The 23,630-nt window shown below is 41.0% G+C and overlaps 1 protein-coding gene across 8 annotated transcripts in view; it reads right to left on the reverse strand.

Annotated features, from left to right (window-relative positions):
- LOC108047546 (filamin-A) overlaps nt 1-21,990 on the reverse strand; it is a 32,603-nt gene extending 10,613 nt beyond the window's left edge. The window contains exons 1-12 of one of the 8 annotated variants that reach the window (XM_017127761.2): nt 21,961-21,990; nt 16,085-16,442; nt 9,448-9,592; nt 9,052-9,387; nt 8,402-8,416; nt 7,387-7,478; nt 6,039-7,331; nt 5,554-5,940; nt 4,880-5,446; nt 3,600-4,404; nt 2,935-3,387; nt 2,736-2,871 (exon numbers count right to left, since the gene is read on the reverse strand). In XM_017127761.2, coding sequence (XP_016983250.2) covers nt 2,736-2,871; nt 2,935-3,387; nt 3,600-4,404; nt 4,880-5,446; nt 5,554-5,940; nt 6,039-7,331; nt 7,387-7,478; nt 8,402-8,416; nt 9,052-9,387; nt 9,448-9,592; nt 16,085-16,442; nt 21,961-21,975 — 4,602 coding nt within the window. In that variant the 5' untranslated portion in view covers nt 21,976-21,990. Of the gene's footprint in view, nt 1-473; nt 510-2,735; nt 2,872-2,934; nt 3,388-3,599; nt 4,405-4,879; nt 5,447-5,553; nt 5,941-6,038; nt 7,332-7,386; nt 7,479-8,401; nt 8,417-9,051; nt 9,388-9,447; nt 9,593-16,084; nt 16,443-18,209; nt 18,634-21,960 lie in introns of those variants that run through there. The other 7 variants (XM_017127759.2, XM_017127762.2, XM_017127760.2 and 4 more) reach the window with 7 other exon arrangements.
- Between the last annotated feature and the right edge of the window lie 1,640 nt (nt 21,991-23,630).

Genomic DNA, 23,630 nt, shown 5'->3' on the forward strand with positions numbered 1-23,630 from the left:
AAGAACTATCGCATCTATAGAGATATCTGCTTATTATTAAAACTGGACGTACTGAGTGATATGGGGAACTTGAAAGTGTGAAGCTATGGAAGCCAACAATACACGACTGAAATTATTGGAGAGGAAGTGAAATTGATTGACGCGGGCACGATTGTGCAAAAGAATTTCCACAATTGCAGCTGTTACATAAGCAAATAATTATATTTATATACGTTGTATATATCGAAATCATTTCGTATCCGTGGCCAAATCGAAAAAGTCAAAGATACAAATCGCTATAAAATATTTGAGCTATTAATAAGAAGTACGCCAATGCACGGCCAATCAATAGACCAGCAAGGAAAATCGAATTGCCAGCGGGCGACAGATGTGGCTCTTCCTCTGCTTATGAATCCATATATATATGTTGGCCCATTGACGGGAAATCCATCTTAGCAATCAAAAATTAAGAAAATGGGTTGAATGTTGCGCACCGAGTTTTCAACTTCCAGTTACCGCTGCGACACGATCACGACAACGACCAGTACAGGACAATCTATGACTAAGACTAGGCTAGATCGGCTAGCTAGCTGCTGCCACTAGTGTCGGGCCTCCGGTCTTCTTCTAGCCACTCTTTATGGCGTTTCCACTGGCGTTGGCAGCAGAAATCAGCACAACACACTTTGCGCCATTTTCATTATACATAATTTCATTTTCCTATTTTAATTACTTGCGAATTTTGTGTGCTGGCCCCGCCGCTGGCTATACAAATTCATTTTCATATGCAGTCGTCGTGCCAGGCGTCGTATACTTGATTTTGTTGCAACCTGCCGAAAGCATCAACGGACGACCACAGCAACTATTACAAAAACAGCGAATAGAACATGCTGAATCAGCGTGGGATGTCATCACCGCCCCGCCCCGAGATCATTTTGATGCCTCTATAGACTGTAGTGGCGTAGATGGAAGAGTCTTTAGGATGATTCGTTGCAACAAAGTCTAAATTTAAGTCCTACGGAAGACCCTGTACCAACAAAGATGTCCCAACGAATCTAAAATATTTCAACATTGTTTGGGAACAAATAAAAATATGGTTTTCTGCTCTGCTAAACTTGTAAAATCATTTGTAGTTTCTTTTAAAATTTGAAACCTTATTAAACAAAATATTCACTATCTCCCTAAATTCAATTGAAATTGTCAAAAAAAAACATTTTTTTAGCTGCAATTTCGAAATGTGAAAATCATTTTTTATATTATAAATTTTCTGTGCCTCCGCAATTAATAATTTTTTGTGATGTCTTGTTTTAAAGTTTATTATTAAAATTAAATTCTTTCTGTCAAAAGGAAACGTGTTTATTTTTTAATCTTTACTAGCCAACCGAAAATGTGTGTTCCAAAAAAATATATATTTCTTTATTAGCAAATGTGGTTGAGAAAAAAATTCAAAAAAACATTTATGTTTCCATGTGCGGCAAATCACGTAGACAAGTTGACAGCCCAAATAATGAAGTTGCTCTTGTTGGCAATAGAAGCAAACAAAGTTTCCCTTTACAAATTGAAAAATTCAGATAAAATTAATTTTGCACCCAGCTAATTGTGCAAATCTGTTAAACATAAATTTTGTGCGAAAACAACAGACAACTTAATTAATCTTGGGTTCACGAATCGAGCACTCAACCACTAGAGAAAAAGTATTTTATTTTGGGCAATATGCCCGAAAACCCCGACTCTTTGAATCCCAGTGAGGCGCATTGTTATTGTGTGCTGTCAGGTCGCATGATAGTGGCCCAATATTTATGAGACTTCATTTTTCAGGTTGTCAACGCACGCGGAGGCACACGTGAATGATTTTGTCATTCTACTTACAGGACAAACCCCCTTCCCGCTGAAAGAGATTTTTTAGGCAAGTGCAAAGTATTGGCTCTACGTGGGTTAGGAAAATTGTTGTTAAATTAGCAATTATTCTGTGATTAATTAACATTTTTTTGGTAAATTTGTGCTCAAGCGTCAAGTGAGTGCGACCAGTTTGTAGTTTTTGGTTTTCGAGACGTTGTCGTTTTGGTTTTTGTTGCGTTAAGTGCGTTCGGATCAGTCTTGAATCAAATACAGAAACACACACAAACAACTTACATAGACTAAGGCTAGCTAGCTTACAAACAAATAAGCATTAAGAATAATTGTTCATTAAATGCATAATGTAAAACAAAGCGCAATTGGCAGTGTAGCATAGCAGAAATAATTTTGAGAACGAAACAATTTTCATGCAATTAATTGTAAAATTTTCGTAAGACATTTTTGCTTTTTTGGTGGGCAATCCAAAAGTGGTTCCTTTTGTTTGAGCTTTTTTTTTATTTTTGTTGTCATGTTTTACAATGTTGCACTTAAATCGTATTCTTTTGTTTCTTCTTGCTGAGCACTCTTAATTCATATGTGAAAATTGTTTGCGTGTTTTTCTTTTCGGGGAAGCCCAATGAAAACTTTACACAAAAACTTAAAACAATTTGAGGGGACGCACGAAACATAAACACAAAACAATGACAATGGACTTGACTAGAATATAATGTAGATGTGGCAGAGCTCTAAATGGCTTCAACCTGGCTTAAATGACTAGAAAAACGTTTAAGTATAGATAAACTTTAAAATAATTGCTAATTTCCAACAATTCCCATTTGTGACTAGACTAGATTTGGCTGTGTCTGTTTTTGGTTTGGTTTGGTTATATCGAGAGTTTCGAAAGAAAATGTAGTTCAGGCTACCTTGATGGAGAAGCTGCCGTTCGGGATGTCCTTGCCACCAAACTTCACGTTGATGTCATAGTCTCCGGGATCGTTCAGCGCATAAAGAATGTCGAAGAACCCATCCTTTTCGATCACATCAATGTCCACAATTTCGCTAGAGAATTTAATGGGTTTGTTTAACATGTATGCTGCACCTAAAACCGACGGAGATTCTTACCTGCCCGCCTTGTTTGTGATCTTGCAGGTCACTGCTCCATCACCTGCCTCACGGGCATCCACCTTCAGGTGCGACTGACTACCCGATGTCTGGATCTTGGGCGCCTGCTCCACCAGCTTGCATTTTTTCGCCTCGCCGGTGGGGAATGCTTCGAGTTTGAAGGGCGAGCCCTCGATCTCCTTATCGCCGTACTTGATGCTGCACTGGTAGGTTCCGCACTCATCGGGCACGAATGAAACCACATACGTTCCGGTGGACACTTCCTCCAGGCGCGGCTGCATCGGCTTGCCCTTGGGGTTCTTGATGGCTACATTGATGTCCGCCTGGCCGGCCTGTTTTGTATCGATTTCAAACTCGGCAGGCAGAGAGGCAGGTGTTTTCTTCTTCTCATTGACACCCTTTACCTTTACCTTCGTGGGCTCTGACTTGGGGAAAACGGTCATCACAAATGGACTGGAAAGAAAAACGATGTTAAATTAAATGGAATTCTTTTTTAAAATAATTTGTTGGCTATTTTAATTTGCTAGTAGAAAACAGTCGAACATACATTTATGTAGTTGAAGGACTAAAAACCAATTAAATAGTTATTCATGGACTAATAAACTAATAAATCAAAAATAATTTATTTTTCCGAGCTCCTAGATTTAGTTTAAAATTAAACTCACCTGCATGGCACCTCCACTTCGGAGAACTTCACCTGGCAGGTGAGCACGGATCCGGCCTTGGGCGGCACATAGTGCACCGCGTAAATGCAATTGCCCTTGTCCTCCACGCGCAGGTTGTCCACGGGTATGCCCTCGGAGTTGGTCAGTTTGACGGCGATGCGGCCAGGACCAGCCTCGCCCACATCCACGTTGAAGTACGTGGGCACGCTTTCGCGCACCTGGCCGTGTTCGATGCCCGGTCCGTACACCTTCACCTTGCTGGGGTCCACCGTCTCCTCGACGACCACGCGGAACGGAGAGCCGGGGATGTGCTTGTCCGCAAATCGAATGGTAATGTCATACTCTCCCGGGTCGGTGGCCAGATAGTCCACATCGCAGCTACCATCGCGATTGTCTGTACAGGTCATCTTCGCTTCCGAGGGACCCTCGATGGCCAACGAAAGTCCTCCGTTGCCCGCACCCTTGGTCTCCACCGTGAACTTGTTCTTCTGATTGGTTAGACCCTTTTCTAGTCCCGGTCCGTAGGCCTTGCAACGTGCCGGATCGCATCCGCTCTTGACATTCACCACAAACGGAGATCCCGGCACCGGGATGTTGTCGTACATCAGCTCGATGGTATGACGGCCAGCCTCGAAGGGTGTGTACATGATGCGGAAAATGTCGTCTGTGGGGCCCTGTACAATCTTACTGGGCAGCACATGGCCCTTGGGATCGAAGATGGCGCAGGACAACTTGCCAGAGTCAATGTTGCTGCCCACCTTGCTCATGTCCACCATGAAGTCCGTGGCCGCGTTCATGATCACACCTAGGGGAAAATTAAAAATTAGTAAGATCCCATAATCTCAAAAATATTAAACATCAAGGCACAACATCAACAAGATTACGATGCAATTAAAACTAATGGAAATGGTAAAATTTTTAATCTAGGTACAAGGTTTGAAAAGTAAATAATTTTTTCCTGAAAATAAAACACACATTCTGTAACAAATTCAGGTTTTGTGTATCCAACATCGATTATGCATAAAACATTTCTTAAAGATTCGAAAATATTTTTAAAAAACAGTGGAACAGTACAATTAATTGAAAGGCGATTAGTGGTTTATGGTTTAGTTCAAATCAAACAAACAATAGGGACATCACAACAATAAAAAGGAGTGGCGAGGCGATTGCAGCAAGCAACCTTGGTCAGGTGGTAAGTAGAGCGCAGAGGATTAGAGCTGTACGGCAGCAGGAACACTCGGAACAGCCAACTGGCAATTGGCAACTGGAACTCCTCATACCATGCGGCTGTATGCCGATGCCACTGACGCGGGTATTCTTAAGATTTGGTACCGGAACGATCAGTGGCTGGAAGGGCGAGCCGGTGATGTGGCGCTCGTTGAACGTTATGTTCACGGTATAATCGCCCGCCTCGGTGGGCAAGTAGGCCACGTTGCAAGTGCCGTCTCCATTATCCCGACAATTGATGGCCGCCTCGCATGGACCCTCCACCGTCACACCCAATCCACCCTGCCCGGCGCCACGTGTGTCAATCATAAACTCTGCCGGCTGGCCCACAATTCCGCGTTCTAGACCGGGCCCAAAGGCTTGCACCTTATTCGAATCGCTGCCCGTGAGACACTGCAGCCGGAAGGGACGCGGAGTGATCGGCGTGCCGCCGAAGCAGATGCTTAGCAGGTACTCGCCCAGTTGCGTGGGCGTAAAGTTGACAAGGAAACCCTCCGCCGTGGGTATAATGTGCGCCTTAACGCGATTGCCCGAAGGACTGGTGATGGTCACCGCTAGATCCGCCTTGGGCAGGCCATGGGTGATGATCCGGAACTGCTGCAAACTGTTCAGGGGCGCGGCTTTTGTTTTGGGTGAACGAAATGATGACTTGGACTTAGACCATGACGCACTCAAGATAGGCACTTGTATATAAAACAAATCGGTTGTCTAATCTACGGATACTTACTCGGCTCGAGTCCGTCCACCTTGATCTTGGACACATCCACCGTCTGCTCCACGACGACCTTCTGTCCCAGGGGAACTCGCTGACCGCCATAAGTCATCGTGGTGGTGTAGGCACCCTTGGAAGGCGGAATCACCTCCACCGAGTAGGTGCTGTCCTCGTTGTCAATAATGCGGCACGGCACCTCGATCTTGGTCTCCTCGTGGATGATCTTTACCTTGAGCTCGGCATCGCCGGCCTCACGGGCGTCCACATTGAAGTGGGTGGCCACATTGGGACGCACTCCGGGCTGCAACCAGGGTCCAAAGGCCTGTACTTTGGCTGCATCAACCGGAACTCCGACGTAAACGCGGTGCGGTGAGTTAGGGGTGGAAACACCTCCGTAGTTGACTGGAATGCGGATATTAACGTTATTATTAATATTGTTATTAGCAAATCACAGCTTAGCGGAAGCTGTTAAAATAGATTTAATTTTTGCAACGACCTACCTTCAACAGTGTGTGGAACTCCAGAAGTGGGGGTATAGGTGACCTTCTTGGTGCCATCCGGGTTGTTCTTCAACTCCACGGGCAACTTGGTGCCGTACACATCCTGAACGAAAACATCAAGCGGGGCATTGCCCGCCTTGCTGGGGTCTACAGTGAAGCTTGTCGGCTGGTTGATAGTGACGCCGTTTTTCTCTAGTCCGGGACCACTGGCCTTGACCAGCTCCGGATGGAAATCGGTGCGCGGCAGGATCTGGGCGATGAACGGCGACTTGGGGATGTCCTCGTTGTCGCACAGAATGTGCACGGCGTACTCTCCCACAGCGGTTGGATGATACTTGACCAGTGCGGAGCCATCGCCATTGTCGTGGCACTCGATCTCGGCCTGCGAGGGACCGGCCACGGTGAACCCGAGGGCTCCAGTCTCGCCATTGGTCTCCACCACAAAGGCAGCCGGGTAGCCGATGACGCCGCTGCTCAGTCCAGGTCCGTAGGCCACAATCGAAGACTCCTTCTTGGGGCCCACCTTTATCTCGAACGGGGATTTGGGCACTTCCTGGCCAGCAAAGGTAACCATGATCACGTAGCGACCCTCCTTGGTGGGATAGTAGTGGCACTCGTACGTATTACCATCCACCTTTGACTGCATGACGTTCTGGTTCATGCCACCCGGACCAATGACGCGCACCTCTGGCTCACCCTCGCCGGCTCCCTCGGTGTGGATCTTGAAGTCGGCATCGTCTCCGACACGAATGCCAGTGGCCTGGAGTCCACGGCCGGATGCGCGCACCTTACGCGCATCCGACAGCGGAGCCACCTTCACGGGGAACGGACTGTTCGGGATGGGAGTGCCAGCATAGAAGACATTCACCGAATGCAGACCCTGCATGGCGGTAACGTACTCGCAGCGCCACGTATCGTTCTCCAGCTGACGCACCTTGGCTGCCACAGAGGTCTTGTGGTTAGCCGGATCGATGATGATCACCTCGGGTACTCCGCGACCCGCATCCTTGGCGAGAATGTCAAAGAAGGTGGGCTTCTTGATAGTCACCCCGGTGGGTTGGATTCCGGGACCAGTAACCTTTACCTTGGAGGCGTCACCAGCATGTCCCTCCACCTTCACGGGGAACGGAGACTTGGGGATGTCGCGGCCGGAGAACTTAACGCCCACCTTGTGGGATCCCTCGGCTTTGGGAATATACGAAACCGTGTACGTAAGGTTCTTGTCGTTGTTGAAGCGCACATCGGCTTTCTCGATCTCCCCATTGGGTCCCTCGATATCTACATCCACAGAACCTATATATAAAATATTAAAGATTTGTTTTTTTTTACAAGAACTCTAGGAACATACCCTTGCCCGCAGAGAAGGTTTCAACGGTGAAATTGGCTGGGGCTCCGACTACCGGACCAATAGGTTCAATTCCAGGACCATAGGCACGCACTCTGTAGAGGTAAAAATAATGATTATAGTTTAAAAAAAATTTTCAAAAAAAGAAGAGATTTCTACAAAGCCAATTTTAATATTCAGGACTAATATTCAAATGGCACACAACTTAGCAAATTAGCAAGGCTTTGCAGTCTAATTTAATTATTTTGCAAAAGATCTAGAGGTTTGGAATCACTCTTGCAACCAAATATTTTGAAAGTTTTTATTTTTTCTGGTGGCGCGTCAAAAGCGTAATTTTACAGTACTAATCTCGAAAACGCATTTTTTAAAGCATACTTTTTGGATTTTGAAAATAAACAGATTTAAGAAGTTAAAGCAATATACAAAAGCGTTTAAAAATGACCTATTAATTACATGGTTTTCTAAAAACTAATTAATATGAAAAAAACTAAACATTTTAATAAAGCAACGACATTTTTTTTGAGTTATGCAAATGCATCCAATTATTATTTTATTTTTCAAGAGAGAGAGTGTTATCTTATAAAATGTTTGAAATCAAACTTGAAATAATAAGAAGAAAACTAGATTTCCAGTTCTTCGATGTTTCTCCAACTTGTAAGTAAAATCTTGGTAGCTTAACAAAGCAGCAAATTTAATCAGCGTCGGCCAAGATGAATGCGTTTAGTGAGCGCTAATTGTAGAGAGCAATAAAAGCCGCCAGCAAGAGCAAAACAAACAGGAAAGCAGCGGCGTTGAAGTATTCATTAGATACGGACCGCTCTGGGCTAGCGCGAAAAGCGGAGAGCAACAAAAGTAACCGAAACTGGTGGAACATTTAAATCACAAATACCATAAGAAGTCAATAAATTAAAAAACCGAAAATCAAACGTAAAAGAACGTTGGCCGAAAAGAAGTGGCGGCCAAAACAGATCAGAACAAAACGGAAAAGAACGAGTGGAGGCATGCCGAAAAAACTTACCGCGGCGGAGGAATGCTGAGTTTTGCATTTTGAGGCGTTTAATAAATATATATGGTTTGGTAGTTTATATACATATTATGTATACGGAGCGAATAGGGAAACAAGAACAATATCCAATACATTAAAAACGTTGCTCAAATATACACGAAGGAAAACGGATATAAAAGGAGAAAGAGAGAGAAGAGAGATAGATAGAGTCTAGATTAGAACCAGAAAAATGCATTAGCCAGAAGGACAGAAAAAGGACTATAAGGTACAACTTGAATTTGAAATACAGTTGGGTAGAAAGTACAACGCTGGATTTGGATATCTTACAATGAAGTCGGACTTCTCTAACTCGAACTGGAACCTGACACATTACTTATTCCAGATTTCAAGTCACAGAACAACTTTCAAATCTTTTCTTTCAAAGCTAAAACTAACTCTGAAAACTTTACTGTAAATATTTTCAAATGTTCATAAAGTTTATAGCTTATGCTAGAGCTTTAACTAACTCTTTATCTAAACTATAAAAAGTTGTCTAATAAAAATTGATTTAATTTTTCATTTCTAGTTCGTAATTACTTTGGGTAAAGATTTAAAATTTGGAGAATACAATAAAGAATAGTTTGAGTTTGATAAGTCCGACTAAAAGGGGCACTCGCACTCACCTATTGGGATTCGTCTTGGGCCTCAAAGGAGCTCCGGTCTTGAGCTTTGAGTTGGGGTACTGCGACAGATAGGTCATCATGGACTGCTCGTCCACATTGGGGTTGACCAGCTCCTCGGGTTTGATCAGCTGGCGCACGTTGAGCCAGTCATCGGCCAGGCCCATGGCCTCGGAGGCGTTCTGCACGGCATCCTTCGGATCCCAGAGCTCCCAGTCGGGACAGAGACCCGGGGCACAGGCATCGACGAGCGCACCCACCGCCTTGCCCGTGGTCCAGTCGTTGGTGAAGTTATTGATGGGCAAGTCGGGTATTTTGGCGTGTATCCAGTTCAGCAGGCTGCCATCGGAAGAGTGATTTAGTACTGGACAACAATTCGAGTGGGCAGCCGTTACTTACCGCTGCTTGGGCGTGTGGCCCGATCCGTTCAGCTGCTTCTCGTCGTCACCATCCCACATGGGCATCGATATTGAGTAGTGCAGAATCAGCGTCCATATCAGACCCAGTATCAGTTTCAGCTTACAGTCCACAATGTCCGAGGAGTCTGCGGGCAGAAGAACAGAGAGATTGTATTACTTTGTTGGCGGGGTTTAAAACCAGAACGCTCACCGTTACCAGTCTTAGTATGTACTTAATGTATCTATTAATTGCACCGACAACTTGTGGCAACCACTGCAACGGCTGCAGGCAGCCTCATCTGTCACTGGCAACACTTTGATGGGGCTGCTGCAAACCAGTTGCCATTCGACAAGCTGCCAATTATAGACAGAGATGTCCGCTAACTGTTACAGCCACTTTGCCTCCTGGTCAAGTTCAGGGCTGATTATTCACGCAATCAACAGGTCTTGCCGGTTTAGCAACCCGTCGCCGTCGACCTTAAACTTGGCCGAAGCCTGCGCTTTAGACAGATCGTCTTTTGTCATGCTAAAACCATTCGGAGATAGTCGGGGGTTTATTGAACCTGGGAAAATGGGATCTTTAATAGCGTAACACCGCAAGGTGAAAGGCGTGGGGATCGTTCTGATTACCTATCACCGATTAGTCAACACCCGGGCCCTCGGCAAATGCATTTGGCACGCACTGAACCATGACGCGAATGGAATTCCGCCTCCATCATGGGGGAAAGTTGCCACAGGGAAAATACAGTGGACAAGCGATGGTAACCGAATATGCCAAGTGACGACAGACAGCTCCGTCCACTGACGTACTAGATGTTCTACATTTCTTTGCTTTTGACTGCGAGGGCTGGCTTTCTACTAGAACCTGGGATCGTTTTGTGCTTTTTGGTCTGCTCAACGAGCCGTTAAACGATTGCTGATAGAGCCAGCTCTCTTACCACTTACTGCCCAACACCCGCAACAGTAATAACCACTTTTTGCTAAGAAAAAATTTGCAATTTGGCTTTGTTTACTTGTCCAGTGGCCACAAGTAGCCGGCCACTTGTGGCCACTGGACAGGGAAACCGGCTGGATGGGTCGAACAAATGGCCAAATGGATTTGCTTTGTTGGCCGCTCGGCCTCTCCTAAAAGCCATCAAATTGCCGGCCATTTCTGCGTTTGGCCGTTTAAAATACTTTTACGGTCGAGTGATGCCTTGACAAATGAATTAGCTGCCAATCTGTAAGCCCAGCCCGTTGACATATTTATGAAAAATACATCGAAGACACTGCGCAACAACTCCATTCGCGAGTCGAAAGAAAGCAGCAATTAAAACGGCATGGAAAAACTAAATAGCCAGAAATGATTTGGCTAATTAGGTAGCAGTCGGCAATGCCAATCGGTGAGCCTCGGTAACTGTCTTGGCCAAAACTCCACTGGATGTCTTTGTGGATCTCAAACTGGTTGCTTGTCAACTCCAAGACCCCAAAGTTTGTTTTTGGCATGGCAGCGCGAACAAGAAAATATGCTGTAAATTATATAGAAATATGCTAATGTCTGGATAGCAGCATGAGATGCCATAACTGTGATTGGAATAAGTAATGCATATTAACTAGACAGGCACTCCATACATATGCATAGGTGTGAAGATCGCAGAGAACAAGAAAAGAAACTTCTCCATAGACTGTGCTTTAGAATGGGAAACCTAATCTTTGAAGTACCAAAGAACTCTTGTAATTCCCGATGAGTGCATGATTATATCAATGTAATCGAGGTTAATATAATACAAGCATTCTTGGAATCCAGGGAAGGAAACTAATTTCCCGCTATATAACTAAGATTGTAACCCACAATAACACTAAAATGGTATACGTTTACAATTTAATAGTTTTACGATTAGCTGTTGCTTCAGAAGACATACCTTCTTTGTTGTCTAAGAGATGTGTAAAGACAATTAAAAACCAAAGTATCACTGAAAATATTGGTATATAGTTTGATATATACATTTTGGGAGGAATACAATTTAGAGTCAAATAAATTATATCACAGTAAGTAAGATATTTACTATCTAAATACTTACTCTAATTGATATTGTCATCAACGTGTTTAGTATTCGGTTCTTGGATTTTAAAACGTCAAAGCGGTATTATAAATTGTTGATTAGTTATTTTTCTAAAAATGTGTCATAGTTAGAATAGAAGTATAGAATAATAATTTTTACTGACACATATTCCTTCATGATAATGTTATCATTTTCCAGACTTTGACACAAAACCTTATATTGGCGACTATTATTGAGTTGATTGAATCAAACGTATTTTGCTTTGTTTGAGAAATTTAAAGGTAAAGGAACGACAAATATATACACTTGCTATTCCATTAACTGGCTTATTATCTGGACAGTAAAGATAACCCCATAACTTGGGTAAGATAAGTTTATCTGTTAATAGGAATGTGATGTTGGCATAGTACTTTCTTATCTTAAAACGAGCCAAACACTTGATTTTAAGATGCGGAAAAATTTAATTATAGAAATAACGATTGAAAAGTTCTGAGATCTCTCGGTTATAATCTATCATAATTTCGCTGTCACTGTCCACAGCAATCGGATATGTCCACCCAAAAGCCAGCGACCGAATCTCGATTTAGACTCGTTTTACAGAAGCCTCCAATCGTTTGGCCATGTCAAATGATGACTTGACATGATTTATGTGCAACGATTCTCGCCTCGAAGCGGCCAAAGTTATTATGATGTTAAGTGCAACGGCAGAAAAGTATTTAACATTCAGATAACAAGAATGCTGAGGCTGCAGCTCAGGATTCCGAGGCCACATAGACCCGCTCGCAGTCCCGGTTGCAGTTGCAGTCACGGGTAACCGGCTTGGGTCACCAGACACGTTCTTTGAGCGGCACGCGCATACCAGAGCTCCGACTTTGGAGTCGGAAAAAACAGCCACGATACAATGGAACGTCTGAAAAGATTTTCCGAACGGAAAAACCAGTTTCCGTTTGGTCGGTCTGGGGCCAATCATCCAGACGTCTAACTGTTGCACGGCTAATTAAATTAGAGCCAGGGCAGGGCTTAGCTGCAAAAAATCGTTGACATTGCTTGGAAAGTCGGAGCCTGTCTGCCGGCTCTGACTTTTTAAGCCGCTTAAAAAGCCCCATTTTGGGCGCATTTCTGATGTGGGTTGTCCCACATTTTCGGGTGGTGTCACAAGCGTTGAAAGTTTCTGTTATTTTTCACTTGTTTGGGGTTAATTGAGCCGGGTCTCTCGATCTCTCCAACGGCCAGCTTTTGCTAATTTAAATAATTGACTAACTGCCCGGGCCAAGGAATCTTGAAATGCCATCGACTAGGTAACGCGATGCTCATAACAACTTAATCTTATCACAATTGCCTTTGGAGTATGACGAGGAATGGGCCATCATTTCTATTTCCAGCCAGTGGATCAGAGGGTTAGCCACAGCTCAACGGTGACGTGTCCGAATCGATGGCGTCATGTTGAACCATTGCAAATGATTTATAAAAACACCGGTGAGTACGTGCTAGGTGATCAATGCAAGTATTGATGTTCGGTCGTGTCATTTTTTAGCAATTCAGCAGAAATTCAACGGAAATTTAGCATGATCGTGTGGGCTCCGCATATTTCCTTACTACAAGCTGATTCATCACCATAAGCTGAGGAAATGGTAGCTGTTAACACCAATTTATCAAAAATGTTAAGTAATTTTTTAGGAAATCTCTTTCAAAATACTGATAAAAGCGCCATGTATAAAGTTGTTCTGTATTTTAGTATACCAAGTTAAGCTGGGAATTTCAAATTAGCTTAGCAAACGATAGCTCGCTAGCATGAGCCACAACAATTTTGGTGACGTATTATTAAAGAATGTTATACAATCTTTTTTAAACAAAAATTGTAAACAAACAAAAAAGTGCAGATAAACCGCAATATGAGGAAATCAACTGTTATTATTAAGTTCTTGCCTTCGTGCTGATCAACACATCAAGGGTAAAATCACAAAAATAGGAGCAAGTTATTAACAAGCACACAACAGAAATGAAATTGGGTCAAATGGATCATCAAGTGGGCTTCCATTAAGTGAAATATGCATTCATGTGCTTGACTCATCGCATGGAAAAATCTTCAACACCCTCCATAGATGATAATTTTAATGATGTTCGGGCGATGATGGCGTCATCAATAACAATCAATTGCCTGTGACAAATTGAGCCTGACTTTATAGGAATCATAAGGTTTGCTGCTGCTGGTCGTTGAGTTTTTCGGCCCCAAAACTTCAGGCAAAAAGCGAAGTTTGCCCGATTCCCCAAACCAGATGATGTCATGGAGAGTCAACTGAGCGACTTTATCTCTACTCTATCCGGCACGTATTAGGTTTGTTCTTCCCTCTGCTTTGTACTTTTAATTTTGTTATTTTTATTTGCTTATTTCGCTGTTTTTTTTTAATTTTATTGAGACCGCCCGAGAGGCTTTATTATTGTTTTTGTGGCTTTTTTAGCGCAAACATTTGTAGATACAAACAGCGGCGCTCCATGGAAATCTACAATCCCACTTGGAGCCGGGGGTCTGGATTCAAAGACAAGCTCTTGAGCCAGCTGCGTGGTTTTTGGCACACAAGCCGACACACACATAACTTCACGAAATTTCGCGCTAATTCAATTGACAGCAAAAAGAGGAAAAAACATATCTTTGAAGGAAATAAACGAACAGAAATGATCTGAGCCATACAGTGGGAACCCAAAATGCAGGCTGGCTAATGTTTCCAAAGCACTGAGAACCAAAATTTCACACGAAGCTTTCACTGTATCAATTTAAATTGATGGAAACCACAAAAATTGGACAACAGGAAGAGGTGCGGCTCGTTAAATTAATTAACTATGTTTGCTTATAGTTTTCCTATTTGTGCAACGATAATTGCCGAAATTGGATGCGTTATCTGTTTTCGGAATGTTTGCCAAAATAAACGAACAATTAATGTTTGCATTCCTGTGAATAATGCCATTTAAGCAAAATTTAGTTAATGACTAAGCTGCTGAAAAAGAGTCAACCTGAATAAACAGATGAATCATGTCTCCTTGCCAATACTTTTCAACAATTTAAATAGCAAATTTTAAGTTTCCAGCGTATAACATTTCGGAGGTAGATAAACGTCTTATCGCTAACCCAAGTCCAAAATGGATGATATTTTTATCGCACGAAAACGAAAGTGCTGATAGCTATAAAAATACCTCTGAAACCGGCGATTGTACCGCTAACAACAAAACGTCAACAGCAATTCGCTTTAAATTTTTTTAAATTGCATTTATTTAGCTCTCACTGAACGAACGCGTTTGTTTGGCTTTAATTTTTTGTACCTACATTTCAAGACAGCTCCCCTTGGGTTGATAAAAAAGTATTTGTAAACATATCTGTAAACATTATTTACCTAGCTGTCAATTATTGACAAACTGCCTTTTTTCTGGAACATTTAGATACTGAAGTTGTTTATCTGTTTTTTATGGCGTGGTAACTCTCTACTGAATGATTAAATTATTCCAAGCGTCCCGAGATTGACAAATAAACACGGTCTTATCAATAACGTCACGGGGTCATTAAGTACAGGGTAACTGATTACATTGTGAATGAAATGTAATACCCGGGAGAATCATTCAACGACTGTATGCCTCAGTGACCGACTGATGCTTGAGTTAGGACCGTGGTTGTGAGTCATAAAGCCGTCGTATCACATGTTCCAGCCATATAGTTTTCAATCAAACAAATTAGCAAGATGCAGTTAGTTGGCCATTGATATATCGGGTTCTGTTACGCTCGTGATTTGGCAATGGAAATGGTCTTTGAAAGCGAAGTGCTCTAATGAAATTAACCTTCCAAATTGTCCACGCTTCGCTGCTGCTCTCTTGTCTAAAGGTAAATACGTATGTGGTGTATCCAATTCATGTACGAAAGTCTAAACAAGTTAAATTATATAGGAAAATATGATATCATAGATTAACATACCTATCAAAATAATTTTTTCATAAGATAGAATATTTTTTTGATTTTGATATGTTGATTAAATTTCCTAACAAAGTGAAACAATCTTTCCGATTTAAGGCCTTACTTAGCCGAATATACCCGTTTTTCAGGGTAGTTAACTCTGTTGATTGCGTACTGTATGAGTACTGCAAATTGCTGAACACAATCTTGAATTATGCATATAAATACAAACGAAAGTAAAACTCGCATTGAAGCTGGCGCTTTGAATAAATGCGCCAATGACATCATTTTGTTTTGTAGTCTGGAAGCGAATCGTTAAAAACAGAAATTTCAACTAAATAATACAACAGCTCCACATGGAATCGTGCGGAATGCAGCGGGCGGCGGATCTGGTGTTAAACCGAGACTCTTGCGGCGTTCGCGGCCCATCTTCATAAAGATAAGTCATCTCCTCATTGAAAGAGTAAATTATGCAATTTTCAATGGAAACATTTTCGATGGCCGACGATGCGAGCGCTTCTAATTAATTCATAATTTTTATTTACGACCACAACAATTGTGCGGTTGCTAAACTATGAGAGATATGTGAGACCCAACCCACTTTTTGAACTTCAAGTTAATCCGAGAATTCTGGGAATATGTTCATATGTGTTACTTACCAATGTTAACGATTTTGATACCCTCATCCTGGAGGAATTTCAGGGCCACCGAGACGTTTTCCAGCTTCTGGCTGCGGAATGTTGGGCGTTTGTTGTATTTGGGCATTCGCTTCTGGGACAGAACCTCAATCAGGGCGATCAGTCGGAGGCCGTCGGACAGGTCGGTCTCCAGGTTGTTGATCGACCGATCGATCGTCTTCAGATGCTCATTGGCCCATCGCGTGAATGTGTTCTGCTGGATCTTCTTCCACTGCGCATCCTCGGCGAGATCGCGTTCGGCTTCCATGTCCTCGTCGAAGTTCTCCTCGTACTGCTCCTCCTGCTGGCCCTCCTGTCTTGTCTGGTAGTAGTCGTTCGTCTGTGGGTTAGCGATTACGCATAGATCAAGTTAGCCGGGTTTACTAGGGATGGGTGTGGTGTGGTATGGTGCTGGTAAATGGGTGTCTGGGTGACTGCGTGTGGGATGTCGTTACTTCGAAAATCACTTAGCAACTATGCAAAAGCGATCTCCGTTAAAAATCGTCAACTCCACTCCTGGAGCCGTTGGAGCAAATTGATTCGAATGGCGTCGGATCTGATCGGATCACACAAGGTGTGGCGTAGGCCAAGACTTGTTCCAGTTTCGTTTGGGCTCGCCAAACAGAACTTCAGTATCGGTGGAGTGGACTTTCCACTTTCCACACATGTCCCAAAGCCAAGTGGCAACTAAGAAACAATGAAATTTTAACTACTAGCGACATTTAAATACACTTTTTAAGGCAATATTTAAAAATTTATCTTTTAAACCGAACTTTTTTTGTTTGGAACTTTTGAAAATTTTGACAAAAACAAGGTCTAAAAAATACCGCAAAAGGAAACAATAGGGAAACATATAGGGATTTTCGGTTATATTTATTTTTATTAATAATCCACTAGAATTGCTTTAATCCCCATTTCTTAGAAATATACATATGGCAAAATTTAAAATTTATATATTAATGATAAAGAAAAAATTGGTTCTTTGTTCCGAAAAAATGAAATAATTTAAATTAATTTGTTAGTGGTTCGAGTTGAAGAAGTCCGGATATTTTGAGTTTGAGAGTTTCCCTTATCTTTTAACCGGCGAAACAAGTTCCCAGGTAACTCCGCCTAATTCATTGTTTACCAACTTGCCCGAAAAGTTCCTGAAAAGGGTATACAGACAGAAATGCCCGCGAAGAACGAACACAAAGCGGAGGAGAGGAGGGATCACAAGACGACGGACAGAGACCAAAACGAAGTTGGCGTGTCGTCTCCAAAAACCAACAGAAATAGAGAAATAGGGCCCCCGCTGCCCCTTCTTTGGTCCGTCTAGTCTGGGCCAGGCCAAAAAGAGAATATGGCTTGAAAAAGAAATTGGAGTGCTCGAGTGCGCAGCGTGTGAAGTTCATTAACATTTTCATTAATTGCGAAATGCCGCGACAAAACGCAATGTGAACTGCAGCAATTAAAAGGCTTTAGTGAACTACAGTCGAACAAGTGTCTGTAAATAATTTTTAATATATATTAAAAAAATTGTTTCTATTATAAAAAACATTTTACTAGGAACATATGTATGCACATACATACATGCATATGTACTTATTCATATATCTGAAAACTATTTGGTACATTACCTAAAAATGTAAAATTGACGTTACCAATTTAAAACATTCTTAAGTCAATAAAAGTGTAGTCGACCATCTGTAATCATTTTTTTTTAATAAAAAGCTTGCTTTAGGGAATAGTATAATTTTTTAACTTACTCTAAAACATACCGTTTACTTGAAAACATTTTTGTGATATCTAACTTGAAGGTTTGAGTTCCCAATTTTACTTCAATTCTAAAAACTACATATGTGTGTACATATGTATGTATATTTAACAGAAAACTTCAGTTACATTAGTAACTGTTATTTAGTTAGAAAAGTTCGGTTTTATAAAAATACATTTTCACAAAAATTGATTTAAAAATTTCGATTTTGGTAACTAGACAAAATTGTATCTTTCCGCCAAAAGCTATTTCCACTGTAATTTGATTTCTTGGAAAGTGCTACTTAGTGAATTTCTTCTGTAACACACGCACACTGCCGCAGGAAATCTCTTTCTCTCTCCCTTATACACACACCTGTTGAGGGCAAACGTCGTAGTGTTGTTGTTGTAGCGGTGGTTGGGCGTAGAAATTTAAGTTGCTAAAATTCTGCTCCGAATTGTTGTTGCTGTTGTTATTGTTGGTTGTATAAACACACGCGTTTTGCAGATTTTGTTGCGAATTTGGCGGGTTATTTCTGCCGTGACTGTTGTTGTTGTAATAGTGGTTAGAGTTATTGTTGTGGCTGAGGAATATGGTCGCCTGCGTCGTTTGACCGTTTGTATAATTCGCGTTTTGCACTAATTCACCGCCGTGTTTTATATTTGTCGATCCGGGACCGTCAGCGTTGTTACTCTTGCGCGTACCACCGTTAAATAAATTTTTATTTTTCAACGTTGAAGTTTTTTGTCGCGCACCGGCATTCTCTCTCGCTCTCTCCGTCTCCGCCATCTCCCGGTCTCGCTCTTGCTCGCTGTACATCTTGTTTGTTGTTGTTCTGATCGTGTCGCTTGGTTATCTCTCTCTCCCTCTTGCTTGCGACTTTGTTGTTGTTTTTCGGCTATCAAGTTTGTTTACCGCTCTCTCGCTTACAAAAAAGTGTTTGCCGCTCTTTTTCTCTCTCACAGTCAGCGCTCTCTGATCAAAAAGTTCATGCGTAGAAGAAAACCAGTTTTGTTAAAAAAAAAAACAACAACGAATTCAAGTTCAGTGTGAGAACGTAAAGTTTGATAATTTTTTTGGATTATATTATTAATATAATTTTAAGTACTATGTGATATTTTTCGTTGAGCCCCAAAGTATGCTCTAAGCTTTGGAAGGCGCTTATCAAATATTAACGCTTTTTCTTATGGTTGCAAAAAGCTTATTATTACCGACAAATATAACTTCAATTTTGAGTTGTAGTTGTGATATACAAACTGAAACCGTTTAAAAGCGCTTTGACGATTTAGTTTTAAAAAAGGGTAATTCGTCAGTTTTATATTTTCCAAATAATGTAATCTTGTGTAAATAAACAGTATGTACATAGCTAAAAAGGGGTTATTTTAAGCGGTAATACAACGATACAATTTAAAATATCGATGATCTACCTTTTGAAAACTGACTTCATATTTATTAATAGACAGTTCGATCAATTTCACTTGTGTTGATTCATATCTCGACTTCTGTTCTAAAAATCTACCAAAAAAAAAAAATTTTTTATAAGTTATATTTATAAATAAAAGCTCACCAGTTAAAATATATATAAATCCTACTAATGAATCAACATAAGTCAACTAATGTTAACTATTAAAATTGTTATTCATCCATGTTATTTATTGCCAAGAACGTAAGTCGGATTCTAATAATAATGACTAATAAACTTGTTATCGAGCCGCACGATTGAAAGCAAGCGTTAAAATATATGTTTTTTTTTGAACACAATTATGAATAGCATGACATTGAAACTTTGGAGACCAAGCACATGGATCCCCAAATCCTGACCCTTTTCAAAACGGGAGTCCAAAACGGAAAGCCAGCGAATAATATGATTCACGATCCCCTTGCACACCCTTAACCAAAGAAAAGCAAATAATTCTGGTAAATATTTGGCATATTTGTGGATTGCTTTTGGCAATGCCTTTTTAATTCCACTCCCCCTTTTTTTCCGCCTGATCAAATGCAAAAACGAAAGGCAGACACAAATGCACGGCGACGGCCAGACAAGTGAATGAGGCAAGCAAATGGGGCTGACAACCAGCGACCTTCTCGATATGGTTAGGAATCGTTAATTTTAGCCAAATGAGTCAAAGTCAAAGCGAGTAGCTATGTATGATCGATGGCAGATCGAAGCCCGGAGACTGTGTAATGCCGTTTTTTGGCTGCGAATCCTTCTTCGAATTCCCCAAGGGAGCTCTCAAGTCCTATTACGGTCGTAATCTGCTAAACCTGATTTATTCAACGCGTGGTGCCAAAAACATACTAGAAATATTTATCTAAAAACAGGGGAAAAAGTTGTTTGCAATTAGGTCCAAAGTAAAATGTGTTCTATCATTTGCGCAATTGTTTCTTTATTAAGATTTGATTCGCAAATATGTCAGCACTTGGGTCAATATTTGACAAGCCAAGAATGAAAAGTATAAAACAGCAAAGTTTTGTCACTAAATTATTACTGTGGATACAAAGTTGGCAAAATGAAGTTCATTGCTACTCTTTTTCTTTTGTGCGCCGTTGTAGGAATCGCCCTGGGCGCCTCTGGCACATATGTCACTACGGAAATTATCAACACCACCCCCTCGGTCTCTGTTGGGGAAGCAACTCCAAGTGGATGTGGAACTCAAGGACCCTGTGGCCAAATTCCCCTTCCGGCACTATCACCATCTGCTAAAAAACTATACTTTTTCTACTGAATTTATATCTGATTATTAAAACAATTAAAAAACTTAGAAAGTTGACCACTTAAACCTTCGGGCGACTATAGTCCTGTATAGCTGCCACTTATAGACTGAACGAGTTCGGAAAAGCCATAACGTTGGTGTCCTTTTAAAGGCTTAGAAAAAAGGGAAGTTCGGCATTTTCTATGACAAGAGCTTTATTTTTAGTTTATTAATCACTACCTACCGAATTTTCAGTAAGGATCGGACGACTATATCCCCTTATAAACGCCATATTAAACTGATTAAAACTAACGGTCGGAAAATGCCATAACTGGTTGGTGTTTGTAAAACTGCCTTAGGAAGTTTTGGGAGTCTTTCTCCGCATGGGAATTTTATTTTTGGCCCAATCAATCCCGACCTAACCCAAATTTGGACATAAACTTACGGCCGGACTAAATCGGCTAGTAGCGATCGGCCATATAACTGAACGATTGGAAATGCCATAACTTTGCGTGTTTTTAAATGTTAAGGAAATTTCTGGCACTTTAATTAATTTGAATTTATGAATACAACATATGAAATAATTTTGAAGAATATAATTTACAGAATATTCTGCAAGGATATTCTATAAATTATATTCTCCGAAGTTATTCATATGATGCATTCTTATTTAAAACAAAGTAATGTCTTTCCAATCGTTTGTTATATGGCAAGAAATAAATATTTTGGAGTAAGATGAAATTTATATCCCATCTTATTAACACCCAAATTAAAATATTAAAACTAACAGCTGAATATGATTTACAAGCTCAAAACTCCGTTATATGCGCGGTTTGGATATAGTCGGTCCTTTAAAACTGCAGCTGGATTGAAGTTTTTAAAAAATAAGACCCTAAGTCCCAACTTCATCACATTAAAACACGCAAAGGGAATACGACTTGGGACTGCTGGCCATATACAGTGTGTTCGCCCGATCCGGCTGTTCCACTTATATCATAGAAGAACTTTTTGGAAATTTAAAAGCTTCACGAACCGGGGCCAAAAACGGACGGACGAAGAGCGATCGGACAGACGACGTGAGGCGCGGCACTTGCGGACATTGCTGGGGAATCGCATGAATCAGCGTACCCAAGCGCCGCCAATGAAATGCTAAATAAATTTTCACTTCCACTTTAATTAATTTGAATTTATTTGAAACTAAAATTATACCTCACATTTACACACCGAAGACGCAAGTGAGCAAAATTGGCCCGTCTGTTTGACTAAAAATAAATTGACAAATATTTTGTTTTTATGAAAAGGTAATGAAAACCACATGTCCTCCATTTTCCTCGTAAATATTTCGTTAGTATAAACCAGCAATGGAAAATCATGTGGGTGAATGCAACGATCTGCGGTCAGATAAGGGCCACCTCTGTACCAAATACACTCACTTTTCGGGACGCCATATCGATGGGTTATGTTGATGGGAATTGCTGTTGAATGATCTCAAGTCGTAATACTTCAGTGGGTGCTTAATACTGTTCACTTGATTGCCTGCTAATTACACAATGCCTGGGCGAGCACGTTTTTCAAAAGCACAACACAAACAAACTGGGAATCCCTTCTTTTTTCGTAAACAAATTTGAAAATTTTTTCGTTTTGAAAATATTAGCACAAGCTGCGCGCGTTGCTTTCGGTACTCGTACTCGTACTGGCCGCGACAATTTCTCAACTCGACTGAGTTGTGTGCGCCTCCTTGCTCAAAGTTTTTATGCAGCCAAATGCGCGCAGCTTATTTCTCAATTTCTTTATTATTATTTTCTCAGATAAATCATACAGTCGAGGAGGGTTGCACATACTAAAGCTAACTCCCTTTAGATTTAGAAAAAAGAGGTGACACACATTTTTTCTTAATCGTATTTATTTAGAAACAAACAATTTTAATGAGCCCAAAATATTTGAAATAGACCGTAGAGAAATCTCTCTTCAAATTGTTACAAAAAACCGAATTTGAATGTTACTACAATTCCTTGGGTAATTTTGAAGGAAATTTTGTGGGTTTTCAATACTACCCAGAAAACTCTTATCTACTATAAAAATTATTGAATGTTTCTTTAATTAACAAATGTTTAAGTGAATATCCTCGAGTGTGGCGCGTCTTCAATACATGATTTGTTCAATATTTATTTTGCTTCATGTTTTGTGTTGTGTTTTTGGTATTGCATGTGACGTTGATTTGACGTCGACGTTGACGCAGACGTCGACTGCACTCTTGACTCTGTTTGGCAGGTTTTTGGCGACTCTGCCATACGGCCCCCCGATCGGCACCCGCCGGTTCCCCCGTTCAACCCCCTGCAAATGTGACTTTCGACGCGCAGCTGATTTTGTTGTTATTCTATTCATAGAACTGGTTGTGGTCTTTTGTGTTTTTTTGTTAATTTTTTTTTTTTGTTCGCTCTGTCTGTTGCTGGCCACAATTGAAAGTGCCTCCTGCGAAAATGATTCGTTTGTGGCCATCGCTGGCGGTCGCCTCAAGTACATTCCGCATTCCGAGTTCCCCCGCCAGTTGACTCACGAGTCGTGAATAAAATATGCTAAATCGGGGGATCGTAGAACCCATAAAACTCTTAAATCAAAAGCATAAGCAAATGTTTATGCGGCTTGTTTAGTCTCGGGAAATGAGTAACGCACTCCGGCCAAATCAGCTGTCATAAATTCCTTGAATTTATTTAGCTTGGGTCGAAAGACGCTCGATGTTTATGTATGTTTGTAGATAAAACTCAGCAAGAGTACACTAAATATATCGTAAATTTTATTTTGATTACGTGATTTCACAGCTTTAAAATTCCGATAAAACAACGAGTTATTCAGGTGCAGCAGATCGATCTCTTCTAATTAAATTCCAGTCAAAATTCCCTACACACATTTTGTTAATAATAATAATTTTTTATAATGTAACTCAAAATAGTTTAAAAATCTTGAAAATCAATAATTAAATTAGATACTTATTATTATTATATTTTAAAGATTACGCAGGGTCTTAAATATTTTTTTGTGAAAATGAAATATAAATAAAATATATATACCATTTTGATTTATTCTTCCATATTTCACAATCGTA

The sequence above is a fragment of the Drosophila rhopaloa genome, unplaced genomic scaffold, assembly GCF_018152115.1.
Source record: "Drosophila rhopaloa isolate 14029-0021.01 unplaced genomic scaffold, ASM1815211v1 contig_178, whole genome shotgun sequence".
NCBI lineage: Eukaryota > Metazoa > Arthropoda > Insecta > Diptera > Drosophilidae > Drosophila > Drosophila rhopaloa.